A 20,197-nucleotide genomic window follows, 5' to 3' on the forward strand; every position below is an offset into this window, starting at 1 on the left:
CTTTTTTGTTTCTATACTTTTTGCACAGTGATAACTTTTGACATATATGGCAACTCCTCCTTTCTCCATATTTTCTCTCATTACATGTGCAGAGAGTTTATATCCACTTACATTTACCTTATCCATATCAGTAACAATGTGATGCTCAGACAGGCATAGTATATCTATTTCATCCTCAGCTTCTAAATCTTCTAAACAAACCAGAAGCTCATCTATTTTATTCTTTAAACTCCCAATATTTTGATGAAATATACTTACATTATTTTTAGTTATACTTTTATGTGAACCTTTCCTTATTCTAACATTTGCAGTACTCTCCTGTCTGAGTTTCTCATTGTGCTTAGGCCTAGTTGCTATACCAGTGGTCACATGGTGTTCAGAGAGGCAGATTATGTCAACTGGGTTGGGTGACTTTAATTCATCAATGCAATTACCTAGGACTGAGATACAACTTGGTGGAGATAAAATTTCTAGTGATTGGTGAAAATTTATAATTGACAGCTGTGATTGGTGATCCAATGTGATATAATTGTGCTGTTTAATTTCTTTCCTAAACTGAAGATTTGTTTCAATCCTGACCTCTCGTAGAACTTGACATCTTTCTGTCTTACCTATCCTAAAAAAGGTGCTGCTCCAACACCTGTAACCACTGGTATTTTACCATTCATGGCAGTGCCTCCCCCCCTTAAATTTCCTGCTATTACCCCAGCCAGTTTCCCCTTCCCTTTCCTGTTGAGATGTAGGCCGTGCCTGGTATAGTCCCACCTACTGATAGTATCAACAGGAACCACACCAATATGAGCCCCCGCACCCGACCCAAGCAGCCGCTCCAACTCCAAATTAACTCTCCCAACAGAAGAGTTCAAATGAGGCCGGTCATGGCGTCTCAGGACAGATACAAATTCAACATTGGTGTGTCTCGATGCTGACGCAATCTTTACCAGGTCACACTCTATGCTGTACCCAGGATCTCTGTCAATGCTGTTCCCTGGCCCTCCCACAATAACCACGGTGTCTTCCCTGGTAAATCCTTTACAGAGTGAACCTAAATCCTCTGTCACCTGATCCAGACTAGCACTTGGTTTGAAAAAATTTGTGACCTGGTATTCTGGTCCTAATTCCTCCTGCAGAAGTTGGCCTACACCTCTGGCATGAGAACTGCCTAACAACAAAACTTTCTTCCTTTTCGATGCCTTTCCTACATTCTTTTTCAATTTCCTATTGAAAGTTTGTTGTGTCCTGTCTACACCTACCTCTGCTTGAGGCTCATCAGTTTCTAACTGAAGCAACAGGTCAAACTTATTATTGACATTCATCACAAAACTGTCAGACTTAGTTCTAGGCCTGTTCCTTCTGCTACCTGTTGCCACTTCCCACCTCTCTTTGCCCTTCTCCCTCCTTAACCTGTCCAGATCTTCCCTAGCCTGATCTAGCTCAGCCTGAAGGGCAGCAATTTTCCCCTCCTGTTCCACTATCTTCCTATCTCTGCTGCAAATCCTACATAACCACTGATGAGCCTGATCCACTTTCCCGACACCCACGCCACTGCAGTCCCCCCAGTGAAAAAAACTACTGCATCCATCACACCAAATCCCGGAACTAACAATTCTACGGCAAGTCAGGCACTTCTCACTCATGGCAAAAATAATGCTTTAGCTAGAATAAATCAATTAAATTACTGAAAATCAAAAAAGACGTTACAAGAATTAAGCCTATTCACAAATGTATATAAGCAAGTTTCTGATTTAAAATTCCGCTGTTTTCCTGAGATCAATGAAGGTATACGCTATTTATTTTATATTTCACTCGATGGAATGAAAAAAGGACAGTTAAACGAGATAATTTAACTTTGATTCTCCAAAAACGGTACGAGAATTAGGCCTATAAACAAATGTATATAAGCAAGTTTCTGATATAAAGTTACGCTGTTTTTCTGAAATCAGTATTAAAACAATGAAGTTATACGCTATTTACGGTATTTTACTTATTTGTTACCGAGAAATTAGTTAAATTACCGTGAAACAAGAAACAAACACGTTTACAAAATTTAAGCCTAAGCGCGACTTCGCGAAGTTACGATCTTTTCGTGTTTTCTAAAAAAATACGCAAAGAAGAGTCAAACCTTTAACGGCAAGACTAAATGATACACTAATGCATGTATTTAATTTGTTGTCGGCGTTAAATTAGATTATATTCCTGTCTAAATCACTTAACTTTCTGGAAATGGCTTCTGGCGTCACTTACTCGGCGGCGTTACCTCGTAAGCACGTCAATCTTCAACTTTTTTAAAAAATCTTTACAGTAAGTTTGAATCTTATTTGTTATTATTATTATTATTATGCATATTTCTGTAATGTCTGTTAATTGTGTTTCTGTTTTGTGCATTTAATTGTCAAAAGAAACTTCATAGTTAAGGATCGTGTATAGTACACACATGAGTAATTGATTTAGGCACACCTACTTTTTATCCATTTCATGATAACTGACCTCTGCCTTCAAGCTCCTAATTTGGCTACATCCTATGACAACTGTCAGTGGCTTGTACAAAGGTAACCCCAGTTCACACCAATTCAGCTGAATGTGATATAATTATGATGTATACACACTGTGTTAAAGACAACAGAAGCTGTGCATCAACTTTTGTGATTGAAACATTAAACTGTAGTAGCTGTTCTAGGAATTAAAGGAGAAGCTCATTAGATTAGATTAGATTTCCTTTCATTCCAATTGATCTGTAGGGAGGAGGTCCTCCAGGCTGTAGAACATGTCAGAAAAACAATAATACATGACAAATATTTACAACTGAAACAAATAAGCTAATGTACCTTCCACAGGTCCCAAGTAGAACGATCGCCATTTTATAAACACTCATTTACAAAGATCGCATTAATGCACTGAATTTAAAATTTAAAAAAAATTCAGTGATTGTTAAGCTTTTTATGATTGCTGAAAAGTTATTGAAAATGTGTGTTCCTGAATAATGCACACCTTTTTGTACAAGAGTAATGACTTTAAATCCTTGTGAAGATTATTCTTTGAATTTCATTAAGGAATAAATATATTGAGAAGCAGTAGTTAGTATCCCTAGTTCCCTAAAAAGGCTTCTGCTGCAGGATGCTCTTGAGTTCCCACCACATGTAACTCTTAATGCATGTTTTTGTGTCCGGAAAACTTTAGCTTGGCTCGATGAATTGCCCCAAAAAAATAATACCATATGACATTATGGAATGAAAGTATGCATATTAGGTCAGCTTTTTCATTTTTATAGCCCCTATGTCTGACACAATTCGCATTGTTAAGACGTTCAGCAGTCCTGTGGTGTGCTCCTCCCAATTGAATTTATTATCAAGCTGTAATTCCAAGAATTTAACTCTGTCCACTTCTTCTATCTGCTTGTCATCGTATGTTAGGCATATACTTGTGGGACACCTCTTACAAGTTCTGAACTGCATGTAGTGTGTTTTTTCAAAGTTTAGTGACAAACAATTGGCTAGGAATCAGTGTTTAATGTCCACAAATATTTTATTAGCCGATCTTTCTAAGACTACACTTGATTTGCTATTTATTGCAATGTTTGTATCATCAGCAAACAAAACAAACTTGGCATCTGGTAATGTCACTGATGAAAGGTCATTGATATACACATGAAAAAGTAAGGGCCCTGCGATTAAACCTTGTGGGACCCCACATGTAATTAGTTCCCAATTGGATGATGCCTGATAGCTTAATACATCTCTCTTTCCCAATAACACCCTTTGTTTCCTGCCAGAGATATAAGATTTGAACTATTTTGCAGGATTTCCTGTTACACCATAATATTCTAATTTACGTAAAAGGATATTGTGATTTTCACAGTCAAATGCCTTTGACAGATCACAAAATATACCAATTGCCTGCAATTTTTTGTCTAATGGATTAAATACAGGGTTATTACAAATGATTGAAGCGCTTTCACAGCTCTACAATAACTTTATTATTTGAGATATTTTCACAATGCTTTGCACACACATACAAAAACTCAAAAAGTTTTTTTAGGCATTCACAAATGTTCGATATGTGCCCCTTTAGTGATTCAGCAGATATCAAGCCGATAATCAAGTTCCTGCCACACTCGGCGCAGCATGTCCCCATCAATGAGTTCGAAAGCATCGTTGATGCGAGCTCGCAGTTCTGGCACGTTTCTTGGTAGAGGAGGTTTAAACACTGAATCTTTCACATAACCCCACAGAAAGAAGTCGGGAGAGTGTGGAGGCCATCACATGAATTGCTGATCATGATCTCCACCACGACCGATCCATCGGTTTTCCTATCTCCTGTTTAAGAAATGCCGAATATCATGATGGAAGTGTGGTGGAGCACCATCCTGTTGAAAGATGAAGTCGGCGCTGTCGGTCTCCAGTTGTGGCATGAGCCAATTTTCCAGAATGTCCAGATACATGTGTCCTGTAATGTTTTTTTCGCAGAAGAAAACGGGGCCGTAAACTTTAAACCGTGAGATTGCACAAAACACGTTAACTTTTGGTGAATTGCGAATTTTCTGCACAAATGCGTGAGGATTCTCTACCGCCCAGATTCGCACATTGTGTCTGTTCACTTCACCATTAAGAAAAACTGTTGCTTCATCACTGAAAACAAGTTTCACACTGAACGCATCCTCTTCCATGAGCTGTTGCAACCGCGCCGAAAATTCAAAGCGTTTGACTTTGTCATCGGGTGTCAGGGCTTGTAGCAATTGTAAACGGTAAGGCTTCTGCTTGAGCCTTTTCCGTAAGATTTTCCAAACTGTTGGCTGTGGTACGTTTAGCTCCCTGCTTGCTTTATTCGTCGACTTCCGCGGGCTACGCGTGAAACTTGCCCGCACGCATTCAACCGTTTCTTCGCTCACTGCAGGCCGACCCGTTGATTTCCCCTTACAGAGGCATCCAGAAGCTTCAAACTGCGTGTACCATCGCCGAATGGAGTTAGCAGTTGGTGGATCTTTGTTGAACTTCGTCCTGAAGTGTCGTTGCACTGTTATGACTGACTGATGTGAGTGCATTTCAAGCACGACATACGCTCTCTCGGCTCCTGTCGCCATTTTGTCTCACTGCGCTCTCGAGCGCTCTGGCGGCAGAAACCTGAAGTGCGGCTTCAGCCAAACAAAACTGTATGAGTTTTTCTACGCATCTGTAGTGTGTCGTGACCATATGTCAATGAATGGAGCTACATTGAATTTATGAAATCGCTTCAATCATTTGTAATAGCCCTGTACATTTACACTGTAAATGTAGATAGCCTTCTCAATATCAGAGCCGTTTAGAATTCCGAACTGCGACTTTGAAAATATGTTATTTGTGATAAGATGGTTATAAAGCTGATAGTACATTACCTTTTCAAAAATTTTTGAGAATGCTGGCAAAAGTGAAATTGGACAGAAATTTGATGATACTTTTTTATCTCCTTTCTTAAACAGTGGCTTAACTTCAGCATATTTCAACCATTCAGGAAATATTCCACTGATAAATACTTAACTCAGAATAACATTCTTTAGTTAACTTTGTTGATATTTCATCATACCCGCTAGATGTTTTTGATTTTAAAGATTTTATGATGGACGTTACTTCTGCTGGGGTAGTGAGGGTCAATTCATATTATGGAAGTCACTTGAAATGTCTGGTCCGAGGTATTCCATAGCAGCATCTACAGAACCTGACAACCCCATCTTTTCAGTAACAGTTATAAAATGTTTGCTAGAAAGTTCTGCAACACTATACACATCTGTCACCAATGTATCATGTACTGTTAATGCTATTTGTCCCTCTTCATGTCTAGTTCTATCGGTCCCCTCCTTCACTATATTCCATATTGTCTTTATTTTGTTATCTGATATGACTATCTTTCCCTTGTAATATATTTGGTTTGATGGCTGCATTATAGTCTTTAATATTTTGCAGTATTTCTTGTAATGTGCTATAGCATCAACATCAGAACTGTTCCAGATTGACAGATACAGTTTTCTTTTTGTTTTACAAGATACCTCTATTTCATGAGTAATCCATGGCTTCTTTGTAGACTTTCCTCTAACCTCAGTTGGTTTTGGGGGAAAAAAGTGTTCAAATAAAGTAAGCACTTTATTAGCAAAAGTGTTATAGTTTTCATTCATGCCATGAGCACTGTAAACATCACTCCAGTGAATGTCTCTGAGGAGTGTCCTAAAATAATCAGTTTTTGACTTATTGATTACTCTCTTGAGCTCAGATTTAATAGATTTTATATCCTGTTTAGTATTAATATTCATATATATTCAACTGGTATATTCATTGCAATTTTGGAAGCTATTGCTGTCTTTCCTTTCTTTGAAAGTGAGAACCTGCAACATTACAAAAAGGATCTAACATTATGGTTTTTCAATGTTAAATTGGTGTTAACAGTTGTTAAGTCATCTGGGCTGAGTCAGTTAAGTGCTGTCGTATGAAGGTAGATGTTCTGTGTTCAAACGTACTTGGATTCAGCTTTTATGTAAATATGCCACCAGTTGCAATGTGGTACAGAGTCTGTTAAATTCAATAAGTTAGTTCTAAAATCAGAAGAATATTAGTTACTGTAAGCCTTCATAGTGGTACTATTCGAGAATGGCTTTCATAGGTAAGTGTGAGAAACGTGTTGAAAGAGTTTCTCACATTAGCCGACCTGCACATGTTGAAGCATCACATCTTTTTAAAGGATTAGAAGACCAATGCCTGAAATAATTTAACTGTGCCCCACATTTGATAACATATGCACTTCAGAAAGTTTCCAGTAACACTTGATTACTATGTAATAGCTTGTTTGAGATTAGAGAGTGCAATCTTCGAAAAAATAGAAGATTCAAATCAGAAAGGAAACTAATTTTAGATTTGTAAAGCAGTTTTCTCCAAAAACTATTCAAGATGGCATCTACCAAAGAGATCGCATACAAAACACTTGTGCATCCCATTTTAGAATATTGCTCAAATGTGTGGGACCTTTATCAAATATAGTGAAACCCCCTTTTTACACTTTTCAGCAGACTGACTCAAAAAAAGTGTTAAAATGCAGGAAAGTGTAAAATACGGGAAAGCATATGAAACACAACAAGCAAAAATGTATAAATTACTCTTGCTGACGCTCTCTTTATATTGATCAAAATATTAAATTAAAACAATTTAAATGTTGCCTATTTAAAAAATCTGAAATGATTAATTATTTTTGTTTCTTTACAACAGCAATTAGCTGTACTTGTCTCTCCACAGTATACAAAGCATCAGTCACAGAGAGAGTGGGTGAGTGCTGACAGACACAAATGCACTCTTCATTCCAGTCATGTCCAGTGGTGTAGATAAAACACGGAAGCAAAAGTCTTTTGTGATGAAATCATATTGAAAGGATATTCGTGTTCTAATGTGAGATTTACTACTGATAATTCTTTATAAAGTTATGCTAAATAAAAAACTTTTAACATCATATTGATGAAAACACTTAAGTTGGGGACTTCTTAAACAGAGATCGATAAGTGCAAGATCGACAGCTTGTTGCCAACAAGGAGGTCACTTCGGTTCATGGAAGTCCTGAGTTAGAAAGAAAGTGGAAATTGGCATCATCTTGTGAAGCAAGCATATTGAGGAGGACTGCTTATGTCTGACAACAGGTCGTACCAGCCTAAGACTGTGCGCCTAGTACAGACCGTTGTATTTCACGTGGAAGTAACAATGGTTCATGAAAGCCCTTTATAGAGATGGCAATCTTCAAAATGTGATGTTTAGTTGTATAAATGACTGTCAAATTAATGCTGTTGTAATACAATGCAGTGAGCAGAAAGAAGGTTGCTGCTAGAGTCACTATCATCAGATTACGATTATGGGAAGTTTCAAGAACCAGTATTAAGTGAAGAATCTGCAGATATTCTTCAGCCCTCTACATAATTGCTTTGTACAGACCACAAAGACAATTTTAGACAAATACAGTGTGCACAGAGCTGTTTAAGTAATCATTCTTCCAATACTCCATACGTGAATGAAATGGGAAGAAACACTATTCTGTGATAAAGTGGGAAATACTCACTTCCATGCATGTCAGTTGTAGTTTGCAGAGTAAGAATGTCCATGTAAAGGACATTATAATAAGTAAATACTGTTGGCACCAGAATAGTCCTGTTACTCATGGTATGCCCTGGCTAACTACTTCCGATCTCAGAATTGACTTATCGACTTTAATGTGGACTCCATACTGTGGTGCAGCTTTGCGTTATTTTTCAGATAAAGAAAAAAATATTGAAATCACAGTAGGTTCAAATAGAGTACCTCTACCTTTGTATGACAGCACTTAAACAACTGAGCAACAATGATGTAACAACTGTTAACACTAATTTACTATTCACAAACTGTATTGCTAGACAGTTTTTGTAAAGTTGCCAGAATCTAACTTTCAAAGAAAGAAAAGCAGCGATAGCTTCCAAATGGGTTCAGTAGTCTTCCATACAGCATCTACAAGTCATAATGACGTCATGTTTGCCTGAATTTATTATATTTTGGTTGGAGAAGGAGCTATGTATGCACAAACTTTTTTTTCTGAATAATTTCCTTTGCACAGTTTAAAGATAACAACCATTCTCTATGTACAAGCATATTTTCGTTATTTTCTATCAGTCATTTCCTCACAGTGTCATATGTGAGACACAGTGGATTACTATCAGAGCTATTATGGCAGAGAAAATATTGTTTTTGGTTACATCATGTGTATTAATGATGAAGAATCTCTATGTTGTGCATATAAAGCAGTCATGAAATTGTTGGCCTTCTCTCTTGATGAATGCCCATAGTATAAAAAAGAATTAATTTTAGCCCTACACCTAAACGTAGTGAAACTGCCTTAGTTAATGATTTGCCTTGATTCGTTTCATTTTATTTCACTATATTACATACATTATAGGAATGTCATACTTTCACACTTTCCTAGGTGCTTCAGAAATAGTACCAATGTAACCTCAACACCCTCTGACGCCATGTTCAATCACATCCCAGATGTGTTCAATCGGGTTCATATCTGGTGAGTTGGAGGGCCAGCACATCAATTGCAACTCGCACTGTGTTCCTCGAACCACTCCATCACACTTCAGGCCTTGTGACGTGATGCATTATATTGTTGGGAAATGTTACTGCTGCCAGCAAATAATCATCACACAGGGGTGTACATGGTCTGCAACCATTGCATGATACCCCTTGTCCCTCATGGTGACTTGCAAGAGCTCTACTGGACCCATGGATACCCGTGTGAATGTTCGCCAGAACATAATGGAGCCTCTGCCGGCTTGTCTCCATCCCACAGTAGTGCAGGTGTCGAGGAGCTGTTCCCCTGGAAGACGACGGTCTTGCGCCCTCTCATCGGCATGATGAAGAAGGTATCAGGCTTTATCAGACTATGCAATGCTCTGCCACTGCACCAATGCTCAGTGCTGATGGTCATGTGCCTGTTGCAGCTGTAGTTGCCAAAGTTGTGGTGTTAACATTGGCACATGCATGGGTAGTCAGCTATAGAGGCCCATTGTTGGGAGTGTTGGATGCACTTTTTGTTCAGATACACTTGTATTCTGCCCAGCATTAAAGTCTGATGATAGTTCCACCACAGTTCACACTGCCTGTCCTGTTTTACCAGTCTGCCCAGCCTAATGACATCCGACATCTGTAATGAGGGATAGCTGCCCAACCCCACAACATCTAGAGAGGTTTCACCTTGGTTTTGCCACATGTTGAAGACACTCACCACAGCACTTCTGGAACACCCTACAAGTCAAGCATTTTTTGAAATGTTTATGCCAAGCATCTAGGCTATCACAATCTATCCTCGGTCAAACTCAGATACATTGTGTACCTTGCCCATTCTACACAGAGACAGCACGCTCACTGATACTACACACAGTGAGCTTGTGTCTGACTAGCACTCATTCCTCGCCAGGTGACTATGCTATTGCCAGGAAGGGTTTATATCAACAGTAGGCTGGTGGTCATAATGTTCTGGCTGATCAGTGTGTCAGACACCTCATTTCATTCCAGATAAACATCCTCCACGTGAGGCTATGCCTGCCTGAACAGTAACCTTTTGGCAAACACGATTCATCACTTCATGTGGTTTTCTGTGTGCTTGTACCCTGCCTTTGGCGTATACTAATATATGACATTTGGGAAGATGGCAGTTATCTCTATCGACTCATTGATGTTTAGGTACTGTGTGATCTCCATAAATTGCTTAAGGTAAATTATGAAATGGTTCCTCTGAGAATGGTATGGCCAATTCCCTTCTCTTTATCACTTGTGACTTTTTTTCCAATGAGACATTAAACCCTTAGCTTCTTTGTTTTTTTATTTCTCTGTCGTCAATGTTACAAGAGTGAGGCAGCATTTATCACCCCCTCTTCCCAACTTGCTGCTCTGAACACTGATATTGAGGGTTCAAGCTTCATTTTTCCCATTCCCATCTAAAAGCAGGAAAGAAACTGCCTGTATTAAAATACCTCAAACTAATGATTTCTCTAATCATGCTTGTTAGTAACACTGATCTTGTCTTTCCTACTCTTTCTGAACACCATCCGTACTTTTTTACTATTTCTATTTTTTTCTTCCTCCGCAAGTATGCTGATGCTCATGGTTAAAATTAATTTCATTGTATGTCCCTGTCTGTTCATAATGTGTCTGTCTGTTCATAATCAGTTAGCATCTTACAAATATTATAGTATGCACTAAATCTTCTTTATGTTGTCAGAGTATTTTCTGTTGTCTGTGTCATCAGTCACAATTATAATTCCCGTATTATTACTGCACTGGACAGGAGTTATAGTTTGCATCATGGTTGTTTCATTTCAGGATATATTTAGTTTCAAATTCAGTTCTATATGTATTGTTTGCTTTCTTACTTAGACACAGAAAAAAATCTATAGTTAATATGTAAACATTTATGGAGATATTTCCCTGTTACGGTCCTTGACTGAAATGTTTTGAAAATTATGTGACTCTAATATTGCTTGCTTTACTTCAGTGTTGCACTGTGTAGCCCAACTGTTTTTTTAGTGCAAAATGTTTTAGTAGTCATTACATAATACAACAAAACTACAAAATTTGAAATCTTTTCATCTTGTTACAAGACATTCTCTACATTTCTTTTTCAGGCTTATGGAAGAGACCTAATGGAAGCACAAGAGTGGTGCCACCGGTACAAAGTTTCAGGCAATGTGCGTGACTTAAACCAGGCCTGGGACCTGTACTATCATGTATTCAGGCGCATCTCTCGCCAGTTACCTCAACTTACAAGCCTTGAACTTCAGTATGTGAGCCATAAGTTGCTTCTGTGTCGTGACCAGGAACTTGCTGTGCCTGGCTCATATGTGCCCAATCAGCCAATAGTACGCATTGCTTACATAAACAGTTCCTTACAAGTCATCACATCAAAGCAGCGACCTCGTAAACTATGCATCAGAGGTAATTTACTTCCTCCAACAGAAAGCAATTTTATATGATTTCCTTCAGGGATAAATGAATGTTTACTATTTAAAGATTTAGTGACCATCAAGGACTGTCTGTAATCCTTTGGAAAATATTGGCAGTGTAGTGTTGTGTTGTGTTTGTGTTAATGTGAGAGATTGTTGAAAAAGCCTCTAGAACTTCGCTAAGGCTCCTCTTAACTTTGTGATCTAAAATATGGACCACAATAATTGTGTCTCACATACACACACTGTAATACACTTCAAAGTGAGTTGAGCAGATTCAACCCCCTCCACACACACACACACACACACACACACACACACACACACACACACATACTAGTTAATTTGCAGATGATTAACAAAATGATTTATTCATGTATGTAGAATAGAAGATCCTACAAACACCAAAACAGTTTCCATTTCACCACTCTGGATAACTGACTGAGAGAATGGTGTTGGTGTACCTGTTACTTGGTGTTATTTACTGCATTTCTGAGACAATAGACTAGGTTATATGCTGATCTTAGGAATTTCCTTCTGAAGTAGTTTGTCATTACCTTCCCCTACCCTGTGCACCAACTGATCACAATCTAGAGATTCTTGAAACTAAAAGTAACTCTCACAAAAATTATTTATATAGTATATGTGGTATGCATGTGGTTTGGGGGCTTTGTGGGTAAAAGACTGCAAATTCAAAGGCCCAAGGTTTCAAACCTCAGTCAGTGTTGTTATACTTCTTTCACCTCTGGCAGTGACTTGCTTATATGAAAAATACACTCCTGGAAATGGAAAAAAGAACACATTGACACCGGTGTGTCAGACCCACCATACTTGCTCCGGACACTGCGAGAGGGCTGTACAAGCAATGATCACACGCACGGCACAGCGGACACACCAGGAACCGCGGTGTTGGCCGTCAAATGGCGCTAGCTGCGCAGCATTTGTGCACCGCCGCCGTCAGTGTCAGCCAGTTTGCCGTGGCATACGGAGCTCCATCGCAGTCTTTAACACTGGTAGCATGCCACGACAGCGTGGACGTGAACCGTATGTGCAGTTGACGGACTTTGAGCGAGGGCGTATAGTGGGCATGCGGGAGGCCGGGTGGACGTACCGCCGAATTGCTCAACACGTGGGGCGTGAGGTCTCCACAGTACATCGATGTTGTCGCCAGTGGTCGGCGGAAGGTGCACGTGACCGTCGACCTGGGACCGGACCGCAGCGACGCAGGGATGCACGCCAAGACCGTAGGATCCTACGCAGTGCCGTAGGGGACCGCACCGCCACTTCCCAGCAAATTAGGGACACTGTTGCTCCTGGGGTATCGGCGAGGACCATTCGCAACCGTCTCCATGAAGCTGGGCTACGGTCCCGCACACCATTAGGCCGTCTTCCGCTCACGCCCCAACATCGTGCAGCCCGCCTCCAGTGGTGTCGCGACAGGCGTGAATCGAGGGACGAATGGAGATGTGTCGTCTTCAGCGATGAGAGTCGCTTCTGCCTTGGTGCCAATGATGGTCGTATGCGTGTTTGGCGCCGTGCAGGTGAACGCCACAATCAGGACTGCATACGACCGAGGCACACAGGGCCAACACCCGGCATCATGGTGTGGGGAGCGATCTCCTACACTGGCCGTACACCACTGGTGATCGTCGAGGGGACACTGAATAGTGCACCGTACATCCAAACCGTCATCGAACCCATCGTTCTACCATTCCTAGACCGTCAAGGGAACTTGCTGTTCCAACAGGACAATGCACGTCCGCATGTATCCCGTGCCGCCCAACGTGCTCTAGAAGGTGTAAGTCAACTACCCTGGCCAGCAAGATCTCCGGATCTGTCCCCCATTGAGCATGTTTGGGACTGGATGAAGCGTAGTCTCACGCGGTCTGCACGTCCAGCACGAACGCTGGTCCAACTGAGGCGCCAGGTGGAAATGGCATGGCAAGCCATTCCACAGGACTACATCCAGCATCTCTACAATCGTCTCCATGGGAGAATAGCAGCCTGCATTGCTGCGAAAGGTGGATATACACTGTACTAGTGCCGACATTGTGCATGCTCTGTTGCCTGTGTCTATGTGCCTGTGGTTCTGTCAGTGTGATCATGTGATGTATCTGACCCCAGGAATGTGTCAATAAAGTTTCCCCTTCCTGGGACAATGAATTCACGGTGTTCTTATTTCAATTTCCAGGAGTGTATGAATCTGACCTGTAGTTTGGGAATCCATGTCAAGCTTCAACTGGGTAAATCAAATAAAAGGTCAGAGGAAGGCAAGGACATATCACCACCAACAGGTGCATGCCTAGTGAAGCATTATGGCATTCAAAGCAGCCGTTTGGTTAATAACAGCTTTATCTATGCTGTTTACAGAAGTCTCTGCTATGTTATTTTCAGTTTTGACTAGACACTTTTTTATTTCATGGTCTGCATGTTAAGACTCTTGAATGTTATTGAAGACATTATAAATTGTCTTAGAAGACTAAAGTATTGTTCTATCCATGCATTTAATGTGCATTCACTCATGTAATGTGCACAGTTCAGGTACTTGTTCTTGGCATTTTTTGAAGATATCACTTTTAAAGGTTCAAATACAGTTATAAAGTCCTCATTGTGTTAATCATCATTATTTCATTGTTATTGTTACTTAGGTGTCTTTGCTGTAAATGCAATAAGAATAAGAATCATTATTAGCCATTCAGTATTTTCTTATACAATGGGCTTTGTCAATAAGTTCAATTACAGTATAAAGATGGTTATATTCTCATAACAATGTATTTATAAATCATATAAATGTTAGTGTAGTACACTAGCACACATTTGGAATTTTATATATTGTTAATTTTACAATAAAAAAGAAAACATTATACAAATTTTTATTAAGCAGGGAGTATTCATGTTGATGACATTATGTCATTATCATAGACATGTTGATAACACTATGTTATTATCCTAAGATATTGATACAAATATAGAGCACTGGAAATAGGTCTATTATGCCTATATGTTAGATATTGTTTTTCCAAATTTAGGTACCTTTCTCTATGTTAAAACAGCAAATCTGCCATGTTACAATCTTTATATTCATCAACTGAGTAAAATACTTTACCTCTGAGCCATTGACCCAATGTTGTCTTAAATTTATTTTTAGATACTGTTTGTACAATTTTAGGGAGCATATTAAACAGTTTGAGGCCTACATATTTATAACTATTATGTATCTTGGACAATCTAGACTATGGCAGATCAATTGTGTGGTTTCAATTTGTATTATGGGTGTGGACAGAGGACCTAAGGGGATATTGAGCTATGTTTTCTTTTGCGTGTAATAAGCAATAATAGATGTACAAACAAGGAACTGTTATGATCTTAAGTTTTTTGAAATGTTCCCTGTGTGTATATCTAGGGGATAAACCCACTATACATCGAAGAGCTTTTTTTGTGCCATCTGAAAATTGATACTGAATTGGGAGAATTTCCCCAGAGCAGAATACCATATGAAAGATGGGGGTGGATATAAGCAAAATATGAATGCAGCAGTAAGTTTTGGCAGACATTATTCCTAAGTTTATAAAGTAGGAACATAACACGTGCAAGTTTAGTACAGACGTATGTGATATGTTTATCCCAGCTAAGTTTCTGGTCAATCATTATTCCTAACAGTTTAACAGACAATAGTTTATGTACTTTTCATGAAAAGCATAAATTTCTTAAATAATTTCTCTGGTTTGAAATTACTGACAAACCATATGCTTCTTGTAAAAGTCATACGTTCTGGCAACTGAAGGCACTCATTAAATTTACATGTTTGTTTCTCAATTTTTTCAGGCAGTAATGGAAAAGATTATATGTTCCTACTGAAAGGTCATGAAGACTTAAGACAGGATGAACGTGTAATGCAGCTTTTCGGTCTTGTTAATACACTGTTGCTGAATGATCCTGATACATTCCGCAGGAATCTTACAATACAGGTAAGTGCAGTATTTCCTTTCTATATCTTGTGGACAGCATGTTAGTTCTTATTAAGAAGATACTGAACACAGAATGTAGTATTGTGGAAAATTATCAAGGGGACAAGGAGAAGAAAGAGTTATGTCCAAGAGACAAATGACGGCAGTGGACAGTTAAGAAGTCATGCATTATACTATAAACAAAGATTGCTAGTCTTTTATGGCATTAAAACCAAGTGTAAAGCAAGATTTTTAATAATAAATGAAAGGAGTTCCTATAAATCACTCCATATGAATATCAAGATTTCTTCAACTAGCAGCTTGTCATGGAAAGAAGTTGAACCTTAATACAGGTAGCTGGTGGGGGTCTGAACTTTGCTCACTCTGAATACGAGCCTAGTGTCTATTGTTTTCTTTCAAACTGAGTTGCTCATCCATTGCTGATGCTGTTGAAATAATTGGTGCAATAACAGGATGAAAAATACTGAAAACAAAATCAGTCAAGCTCTCTGAATTTTTTTTATTATATACTTGTCACTAAACTGGAGGGTGAGTGTTGAGCCTAGTCTTTCAGTGTGATAAGTTGTGAAAGTGAACAGTGTCCAGGAAAAAAGCTGTTAATAATAAGGGAAAGTGAAGATTCTAATAGTGACAAAAACTTTCTTAATATTTGAATAAAAGAAAATGAAGGTGCTTGAGCAATTAGAAATCATTCAAAGCTGCAGGCTTAAAAATGCCTGCCCAAGGCAAGGGACAGTAATAGAAATAGAACGTAACATGGTTTTGACATTAAAGAAAATTCTACTGTTGAATTAGGAAAATGCTCAGGACAGTGGAAAAATTACCATAATAGTATTGTGGGGAGGGGGCTTCTAGGGTAGGCACAGCAAAAGGTAATTTCTAAACAGCATACCATGTGGGCAACATGGTGGTAAACTGTATATTCATTAAATTTCAACTATATCTGCAGAATAGTTTTGTTTATACAGCTTTTTCTAAAGTAGTCACATTGTGTGTGTGTGTTTCATTCAGATGTGTAAACCTGAAAACTGCCATCATGAAGATCTTTTTCATGAATCGTTAACTGCCAATGGAAACTCCTTCAATGCAGATGAATTCAAACAAGGGTGTATTATTCTTAAAAATATAATCTACATGAAGGACAGCCCAAACCTGCAAGCAGATATGAAAACATCGAAAAAGTACTATGTGTTATTGGACGATCAGCAATTAAAGGCATATGAAATAGCTGAAGCTGTAGGTATGTCAAAATTCAGTACATGGCAATAATTGAAAAATCTGGTAACTATCAAGGCAACATAGATAAGGAATGGCTGCCTACTCAGTATTTGGAACTGTATGTAAATATTATCACACTGAGAGGATACGTGTAAATTGGACTACTTAGCAATATTAATTAGCAGCCCTTTTAACTGGCATAGAATCTTTCTTCACACACACACACACACACACACACACACACACACAGTGCTACTGTAAATGATTCATTCATTTTGAAATCTCTATATTTTCCAAAGTATCATGTAAAAATATGACAGATGCAAGAACAGAACTATAAACTTACCAAGTTTCCATTTTGCACTCTACAAATGTCATATGAGTGTTCCTCTGATCATACAAAATGTCCAGGTGGTAGTCAAGTTCGTTTTGTACCTTATGTAGGAACATCCTATCAGCAGTCATCACAGCAGCATTTATGCATTCTCTGAGCTGTTCCAGTGTTCTCAGCTCTGGGGGTACATAAATACGGCCCTTAATGCACCCCCAAAGAAAAATGTCACAAGGCATTTCAAATTGCTACAGGGAGCCTCCTCAAAACCTTCATATGGAAACTAGACCCAAGAAGTTACTTAACCATTCTAAGTGTGAGGTCTGTAGGTTTCAATCCATTGTTGACAACCTGAACCTGCCAGGGACAGTTAGACAACAGACTTTCTTACAAAGACAGCATCGAACACTTGCAGACAGTGCCATGAAATTAGTTACCATTGTCATTTTCTTACAGTCATACTGGTTTTCCTCTCTCAGTATTTCTTTAGGTGCAGCGGTGACAAAGTTCTGTCTGACAGAATTGAATGGGAGAATGGTGTTCCTGGAGGTGGTATTGTAAAATTTTCCCTTTGGTGTAAATAGAATTCCAGTGGATTGATCCGTCTTAGTGGGCAGTTTTTCAGAGTATTGTTCATCTTACAACAATGCCACAGAAACTCCTCAGGTACAACTCACAAGAGAGAGGCATTGAGACTTGAGGTATCAGAAATGAAATTCCTTAGATCCATCATCCAGAAGACAAAGATGAATAATTAAGGAATCTGGAGGTGGAAGGAAGAACTTGGAGGAATGGGCTGAACATACTGGTTTTATAGATTTTTGACAGATAAGTTAGTTTATATTGATTGTAACGATGTAAAGAAAAGATAGATTGCTGGTCTGAGCTGCCGGAAATGGCAGTCGTGTGCAAGGGTGTCCTTGCTTGTGGGAATGAATGTATGTGTGTTTATCTTTTTCTGACAAAGGCTGTGGCTAAAAGCTAGTGTGTAAGTATCTTTTAGCTGTGCCTGTCTGCAACTTAATGCATCAGCTTTATGATAAGTAGCAATCTATCTTTTGCTTACATTGTTGGTATTCCAACCTAGAGTTTCCATTGTTTGATATTGATTTTAATCATTATTGCTGTGTTTTTACTTCACCTGCCCAGCATAAGGACACCATTGCAAGTTTTAATGTTTTGGTGAGATTTGTGGACCTCATATTTGAGTCAAAGCTGTAATGGTTATCACACATTAATGTCCTGGAAGCAAGTTCCCTGATGGTTTTTAACACGTTGGACTGCCTTAGTCACAAGTCCTGGGTAGCAAACTGAGCAAGTCTGCTCCAGTGTTACAAAGTTTTTATAGGATCTCAGCTAGATTATAGTCATGGCGTACTGAGAAGTGAGTTTTAGGCTATCACTCATGCAGGGGCTAGATTGATTACTGGGGAAGTTTTATGGCAACCATAGCAAGGCTTTAGGAATCAAATAAGGGATAGAATGTACTCACTAGAAAAATACTGTTGTACTCAAAAACCAGTTGCCTTGTTCTCATACTACTTAACAACGGAAAATTGTGATGGTGGTGGGAGGATCCAACAGCCTACTTTTAAATTGCCTGTTTACTATTCAGTGCCTGCTCTGCGTGGTGAACCAAGCTATCTTAATTCACATTATTTTACAAAGCTTGTCATGAAGTGGTCGCTGCTGATTGTTGTTTAGTAATCTATTGACTATTTATCAGTATATACAATAGTTTTTAAGGCTGATGAATAAATTTGTTTTCACACGAAAAAATGTTCTTTTCCCACCAGAGGTATGCTGTGATCCCATTATCAACAAACAGTGGACTGATTGGCTGGGTGCCTCACTGCGATACACTTCACACACTTATAAGGGATTATAGAGAGAAAAAGAAAATATTATTAAACATTGAACACAGAATTATGCTTCGGGTAAATACACTTTAGTAAAGAATACATTTTGAACTATCTAATGATATAGATTTTTTAAAATTATCTGTAGCAGTACCAATTTTGTTAACTGCTGTACATTAGAAAATATAATTAATACCTTGTTATAATTATAGATGGCACCAGATTATGACCACCTAACACTGATGCAAAAAGTGGAAGTGTTTGAACACGCTTTAGAGCACACACAAGGAGATGACCTATCACGACTTCTCTGGCTTAAATCACCGTCATCAGAAGTGTGGTTTGATAGACGTACAAATTATACTCGCTCCCTTGCTGTCATGTCAATGGTTGGTTACATACTGGGCTTAGGAGACAGGTAAAGAAAAATTTGGTTCTAATACAAACCAATTTTCATTATTTGCAAATAACGATGATTACTTTTAAACAGGCCCACTTGAGTTCTTTTGCTATTTGTATATTTATTGTGGTATTATTAGAATTATTGTTTTCCCTTTTTTACAAAATACTAAATATTTTCTATTCAATTCTTTTAATTTTCAGGCATCCTTCAAATTTGATGTTAGATCGGCTGAGTGGGAAAATTTTGCATATAGATTTTGGAGATTGTTTTGAAGTAGCAATGACAAGAGAAAAGTTCCCAGAGAAGATTCCATTTAGGCTTACTCGCATGCTGATTAATGCAATGGAGGTAAAATATTTACACCAAATCTTTTTTTTTTAAGTTGTATGCATTGTTCCTTGTATAGCGTAGTCTTTTAAGTGGTGTACTGTCCCTGCAGTAATGACTTCTTCTTTAAATTACTTATTTTCAATTTTATCTTAGCTTATCCTTTTCTCGTATGTCCAATTTTGAGATATGTACATAAATAAAAATTACCACCATACGAATTCAGATTGCTAAAATATTCTGTCTGATGTTTTTTTTATATAGGTTGTGGGTTGTTCCCCCCTCCCCTCTCCAGTGTCATTTTCCTAATTTTTTTTATTGCTGTTTTCAACAGAAATTTTATTAGCTCTCATCCTATTGCTTTGCAGTGATTTTATTTTGCAGATAATTTTATACAGAATGAGCATTCCTATTACTCATATGTGCAAAGTCACATTGTTGTGGCTCGTTTCTCTGTGCAAAAGTGGTACAACCTAAACTGTAACACACAAGTGCTTGTCTGAAGTACGTACCACTTTGTTGAACACCTGTCACTCCATATTTTTTACTCTTATAATGTTGTTACTCCGTGGCGTGTAAGTGATCGGCTGCTTTAATCTGTGTGCCTTAGTGCTGCCT

At 38.6% G+C, this 20,197-nt stretch overlaps 1 protein-coding gene across 2 annotated transcripts in view; it reads left to right on the forward strand.

The window, feature by feature from the left end:
- The window catches only part of LOC126161801 (serine/threonine-protein kinase mTOR), a 276,188-nt gene that overhangs the window by 237,807 nt on the left and 18,184 nt on the right, over positions 1 to 20,197 (forward strand). For both annotated transcript variants that reach the window (XM_049917889.1, XM_049917890.1), the window contains 5 exons: positions 11,156 to 11,465; positions 15,299 to 15,441; positions 18,787 to 18,927; positions 19,062 to 19,267; positions 19,453 to 19,600. In XM_049917889.1, coding sequence (XP_049773846.1) covers positions 11,156 to 11,465; positions 15,299 to 15,441; positions 18,787 to 18,927; positions 19,062 to 19,267; positions 19,453 to 19,600 — 948 coding nt within the window. The remainder of the gene's footprint in view (positions 1 to 11,155; positions 11,466 to 15,298; positions 15,442 to 18,786; positions 18,928 to 19,061; positions 19,268 to 19,452; positions 19,601 to 20,197) is intronic.

This window comes from Schistocerca cancellata, chromosome 2 (assembly GCF_023864275.1).
Source record: "Schistocerca cancellata isolate TAMUIC-IGC-003103 chromosome 2, iqSchCanc2.1, whole genome shotgun sequence".
In the NCBI taxonomy this organism is placed as follows: Eukaryota; Metazoa; Arthropoda; class Insecta; order Orthoptera; family Acrididae; genus Schistocerca; species Schistocerca cancellata.